Source organism: Myotis davidii, unplaced genomic scaffold, assembly GCF_000327345.1.
Source record: "Myotis davidii unplaced genomic scaffold, ASM32734v1 scaffold362, whole genome shotgun sequence".
Classification (NCBI taxonomy): Eukaryota; Metazoa; Chordata; class Mammalia; order Chiroptera; family Vespertilionidae; genus Myotis; species Myotis davidii.
The window spans coordinates 4551816-4557815 of record NW_006297152.1 but is presented as its reverse complement, the minus strand read 5'-3'; the positions used below and the strand labels follow the sequence as shown (position 1 = coordinate 4557815).

At 56.8% G+C, this 6000-nt stretch overlaps 1 protein-coding gene across 1 annotated transcript in view; it reads right to left on the bottom strand.

The window, feature by feature from the left end:
- NMNAT2 (nicotinamide nucleotide adenylyltransferase 2) overlaps positions 1–6000 on the bottom strand; it is a 114645-nt gene that overhangs the window by 31316 nt on the left and 77329 nt on the right. Inside the window, exons 4-5 of the mRNA XM_015569929.1 lie at positions 4095–4173; positions 944–1070 (exon numbers count right to left, since the gene is read on the bottom strand). Coding sequence (XP_015425415.1) covers positions 944–1070; positions 4095–4173 — 206 coding nt within the window. The remainder of the gene's footprint in view (positions 1–943; positions 1071–4094; positions 4174–6000) is intronic.

Here is a 6000-nt window from a genome sequence, read left to right as displayed (position 1 = left end):
CCTTCCCATGCAGACGGCCCTTAGAAAATCAGACGGCCTACTCTGGCCAAGAGGTATCTGGTTTTCCATCATCTCTCTGGGCTCTAATCCAGACTTTGTTTTTTTCTGAGCCCCCACCTGTGGCTGTATGTGAACTATGGAACTCTTTCCTGTTTATAGCAGCCTAATGACATAATCGCTTATGGGCTCCAGGCTGGAAAAGTAATACCGGGTCTGCCTCTTGCAATTGGCCTGGAAGAAAATATCAGACAGAGTCTTGGAATCAGAAAGCCCTGAATGTGAATGCTGGCTCCTGTGCGCTTCAGCCGTGTGTTCTGAGGCAAACCACGTCTCCTCTGCATCTCACGTCCATGGGAACGTCCTATCTCTATCGCAGAATCACTGCATTCGAACAGAAGCCGGGTAAAGCACTGAGCACGGTGCGGGCACCCAGTGCTAGGTGTTGGGTGGCTGTGCGGTGGCCCCCCCCCCCATCTCCCTGTCACTGAAGAGGGGGGGGTAAGAGGGTGGGATTCTGGATGCAGATGGCCTGGGTGTGACTCCTGGTCCTGCTACTTCCTCGCTGTTTGACTTGGGCAAAGTCTTCAACCCCCTTGGGAGAGGCAGAGGACAATGTTCTCTTTTGTATCTTTCATTTCCATTGAGGCAGTTTATGTTTATATTATATTTATATAATTTATATTGATATACAGTAGAAGAATGCACACCCTCACCCCTGTGTCTCTCTGTCTCTCTAATCCTGGCCATGTCTCTCTGACCCGTCTATATGAAGGGTTGTCGCTATGGAGACCACAGCATGAGCGCCACCTTGTTAAAAATGCAAACTCTCCCCCTCCCAGACATACTGAATCAGATCTGGGGCGGCACCGAGCAATCTGGACTTTAACAAGCGCTCCCGGCGACTCTGAAGTCGGAGAACCCTCCGTACGCCGGCGTTCCCTACCTGCGGTGGGCTTGGTGGACACGTTGCTGTTCTGGTACATTGGCTGGGTGTTCTCGTTCTGGGGCTGTCCGATCACGGGGGTCATGGAGGGGGTGTTGACATTGGAGAGGATGCAGCCGGTCACCCGCTGGGGGAAGAGAAAAGGTCAGAGTCGGTGCCGTCAGCCAAGTGACGTACGGAACGTGTTTCTAATCATCTCCAAACACACATGTGCTGTCCAATGGGGTGTGGTGTTGCCCAGACCTAGGTTCAAGGTTGAGCTCTGCCCCCTTCTGTCTGGGGACCTTGGATAGAGACTTAACTTCTCTTGAACCTCAGCTCAGGAGTCTAGCATAGAGAGGCAATTTCCAGGTTGTGCTGGGATTATACGAGGGAGGATATGCAAGGTGTCTATGGAGTGCCTGGCACGTGGCAGGAAGCTGGTACCCCCAGCCCGTGCTGTAACCTCTGGGTAACATGCATACCTGCCCTCCCTGCCCTTCGTGGGGCTCAAACAAGGTCATGTCTGCACAAGGGCCGTGTGAGCTTGGGAAAGGTCATATAAACACCAGGCACGATCGCCATCTGCCGCCTCTCCAGGCCAGAAATGCCAACGGCAGGGCCAAGCCAGAGCGGTGCCAGGCAGAGCAGGAAGCGTTTGTGTTGCAGGAGGCTGGGGCGGGGCCCTGGGCAGAGCGGGCCAGTGTGAAGCCACATTCCAGAGCCAAGCAGAAATGCTACGTGTATTCAGCATTGTCCTGTGTTATCCTGCGCTGCTTCTCTCTAGAGCAGCGGTTCTCAACCTTCCTAATGCCGCGGCCCTTTAATACAGTTCCTCATGTTGTGGTGACCCCCAACCATAAAATTATTTTCGTTGCTACTTCATAACTGTAATGTTGCTACTGTTATGAATCGTCATGTCAATATCTGATATGCAGGATGGTCTTAGGCGACCCCTGTGAAAGGGTCGCTCAACCCCCAAAGGGGTCGCGACCCACAGGTTGAGAACCGCTGCTCTAGAGCTTCAGAAAACGGAGCAGATACCCAGCATTCGTCACAGCTGACCCGGGAGTGAGGGGACAGTGGCTGCCGGGCAACAGAAACAAAGGGTGAATTTTCAATCTGTGTAGCCTTGGAAGAGCCATTGCTGATTCCAGGCCCCTTCCCTGAAACCCAGCATCCCAGCCCCTGCCCACCGCCCGTTCTGGATTACTGTGCTGTTGCCAGAGGACCCCCAAGCTCCAGGGCTGGGGGGACCCTCTGAAGGTATTGCTGGTGGGAGTGGAAGGGACAGTCTGCCCCCTTTTTAATGTTATGTCACCTCCAGGTAAGAAAATGCCACATTCTCACAGAATAACTGGTCTGGCAGCAAAGGAGTTTCCTACTCTTGCTGCATGCATCCTAGTTCTAGGCTAGGGAAGGAGAGGGCAGGCCGCCTGCCCCAATCTGTCCTCGTCAGTTTCTCAGGTTCTCAGAGGCCTTCCCAAACATGGCCTTGAGCCACTTCTTAAGCCCCGCGCCTGTCTCTCCGATGGGTCTACTCTCCCTGCCAGAAACCCAGCCTGATGCTAGGACTGGGGAGGCCAAGGATCTTAGGAGGCAGCCCAGCTCCTGCTCTAAGCCCGGGGCCGAGAGCTACATCCTCTGCCCATCTGTGCCCGTCACTGCTGCAGCTGGGGCGCCTGGCACAGCTTCTCTGGCCCAGGACCATGCCTCTGGGCATTGCCAACAGAGGAAGGGGCAGGGAGCCCAGGCACCTAGACAGCAAAACAGGAGCCAGGCATTATGACTGGCATACCCGGGGCCCAGGCATGTCTGTGGGTTTCTGGCGTCCTCCCTTCCATCATGATGCCCGGGCTCCTGGGTGACTATTGGGAGCACAGGTCCCTGTGGCCCCTCAGCTGATACTCAGTGTGAGAAAAAATGTATGGGCAGCCACTGAGGTTTTAAGGATGTTTGTTACCACAGCATCTCTTAGCCTGTCCTGACAGATACACCCTTAGACAGTAAGACGGGGTGTCCTGTATCACGGAGCAGCACAGGGGAGCAGCCAGTGCCATCCTTCACCAGTCCTTTCAAGGGGACCCGAGTGTGAAGGGTTCTGAAAATGGAGGGAAGGACATGGGTTTTCTTCAACTCCCTGGGCCTGGGGGAAATCTTAATGGACGAAGCAACTGCCTGCTAGCCCTCTCGACTCCCCTGGTGACTCCCTGAACGGTCTGGACCCCAAAGGCTGCATGTCTGTTAAGATAAAGCGTGGTCCATGGTTGGCATAGTGTGGGGTGGTCAGGGCCGCGGACAGCGCCCCAAGGAGGAGACGGGACAGGCCCTTTGACATGAAGCACAGATGCACTGGAGGGGCTCCCTGGGGGCAGAACAATGCCATTGGATTGTGGTTTGGGGCTGGGAGGGCCCTGCAGCAGGGTCGGTGCAGGTGAGCAGAATGGATTGTGTCTGGCCTTGGGGGCTGGGCTTCTTGCTTCTCTCCTTTCACAGTGGGAGTCGATGGGTTGGTGTTGGTCTGTGGCGGGTGCTACTGGCTGGTGTGCAACCTGTCCTCACCTGGCAACCTGTCCTCACCTGGCAACCCGTCCTCACCTGGCAACCCGGCCACAAGCCCCAGGCACCCTGCCGTGCTCACTGGGCAGTCGCTGTGTGTCCTCAGACATGCTGCTCACCTCTCCAGCTTCCTTTTACCCACGGACACAGCAGGAGCTGAAATGCTGTCTGCCCGTGGGACTCACTGAGGAGGAACCCATGGGGACGGCGGTACAGTGGCCGGCAGGTGTGCAGCCCTCGGCACAGCATCCTATGCTGGAGGTGGGAGGGACCACTGGCTCCCAAACAGGTGGGACAGGAGCACCCTTCTCCTGCCTCTCTCTGCCTGGTCTCCTTCTCGCCTCACTTTCTGAAGTCTTCTGCCTGTGGTCCTCATCCCACCTTGAACTCGCCCCCAGAGGATGAAAATAGCCCCGGGTCAGATCCAGCAAGGGGAGCAGGGCAGGTGCAGTCCCCGGGGCTGCTCTGGGGCCTAGCCCACCGCCCTCCTGTGTGCTGCTCGGGGCCTGGTTGGTGAGAAACCAGAGACCGAACCAGGTCAGGAGGCCAGCGGTGCCTCCCCACAGCCTGCCTGGCTTCTGTGGTCCCCCAGCCCTCGGCGCGGCCTGCTCACCTTCATGAGGTCGCGATGGTGTTCCAACACGCTGCAGGTCGTCTGCCAGGTGTCCTGATAGCACTCCCAGGGGTCCACCCTGCACAATGGGGGGAAGAGGGGGTCTCCCTTGGTGTCCAGTCTCTCCCTCTTTTCTTCTTGGTTCCCTCCACAGACCACCGCCCAGGGCGCTGAGCAGACCTGATCATGCTGTGTAGTTAGATCTTCAAGCTGATACAACCTGGGCTTAGACGCCTCCCGGAGCCTCAGTTTCCCCTCTGTGAGAGGAGGGGTGTGTGGGCTGACATGCAGGGACGCTGACACTCATCTGCTCAGGCGGAACCCCAGGCCCAGAACTTCGTGCTGCAGGGCCGTGGGGAGGCTATGTGATCGCTCTCGGCGCTCACTTTTCTGTAAAAGGAGACTAGCAGTGGCAGCTCTCTTGTGGGGAGATGAGAAGGGCGTGATGAGTGTTGGATGTAAAGTGCCTAGACGAGTGTCTTGCTTGTATCCTTACCTGCACGACGGGAATTCTCCTCGGGGCCTAGTAGGATAGCGAGAGCCAAGCCCTCACCGCCCCCCGCCCCCCACCATGGCTGCAGCCAGCTGAGCTGGGGAGTCTGCCCTGTCTGCCTCGCTGCCCAGAGGGGTGCCTTGTGGGCACGGGGGTGGGCCTGGCCGTCAGACTGGGCCGGGCCACGCCCTCCTACATGCCAGGATGAGAGTGAGCAGGGCTCCAGCCCCGACGGATGCATCACTCGGCCTTCATTACACACTAAATGAGATGCTAAATTGGGATGTTTCTTAGCAGTTGAGCATTCCCTGCCCACCTCCCACCATGCACACACACCTAAGGTTTTCAGAGAGGCACTCTCTCTAACTGAAAACTCAGAGAGTCAGCCTGCCCTGAGCCTGTCCTCCCTTCCCCCAGATCCCAGCCCAGCCCTCCCCTGAGATGCACAGACCCCGGATGGATCTACTCAGCAGACTCCCCAAGTCCAGGGGCCCTGCTGCACCCAGCCCCACCCTCTAGAGCTAGCTCTGAGCCCCCCTAGTGATCTCAGTTCCGTATTCTAGCTTTCCCAGTGCCTAGAGCAGGGCGGGCCGGAAGTTGTCAATCAACATTTAGTGAGTGACTGAGGGAATTCGTTTAGAATCTTCTAATCACATCCGAGGAGAACAGCCTGCTGCCCAGTATTCTCCCGACTGGACCCCGTTTCCCCAGCAGGTGATGAGTTACAAGGTTCAGAGGCTGTGTTTCTATTCCTGCCTTGACCTCAGGCGTGCTGTTTGCTCTCAAGCCCCTGGACGTCTCTGGGCCTCATCTGAGACAAGGCAACTGTCTCTCCGCCTACCCTCTTCCCTGGGCGGCGGGTGTGGGGGAGGGGGGGAGAAGGTCTACCAAGCACATGTGCTCCTCACACAGATCACTGTACACGATGGGCAAGGATGGATTCTTAATCACCACTGTCGCCTCCCTTCACGGCTCTCATTCTGGCTCACCCAATTCCTCCACACGCTCTGCGCCACTCCTCCTGAGGTCGGCCTTCCCTCCCTCCTTTTCCTCCTTTCAAGGGAGCCTCTAGGTGCTGCTGACGATTCCATGGGGGAAATGACAGTGCACATGGTGGGCCATTATTTTTTAGAAACGTCATTCACTCATGCAAATTACAGCTGTAGGCACGTTGGGAGTGTAATTAGCATAATTAGCGGAAGGTTGCTTTAATTACACGGCAGGCTCAGTGGGTAACGGCTCTGCCATCTTAGTGGAATGTCCCTGGGAAAGGGAGCAAGCGCTCCCCGCCACGCCTCTGTCCCACAGTCAACCTGGGGCCCCAGAGACCCCAATTTGGGAAAGGAAATAGCCAAGACCAGGCCACTCACCCGGGAAGTGAGTGGGGATAAAAGTAGGGAAGCATTTTGGGTT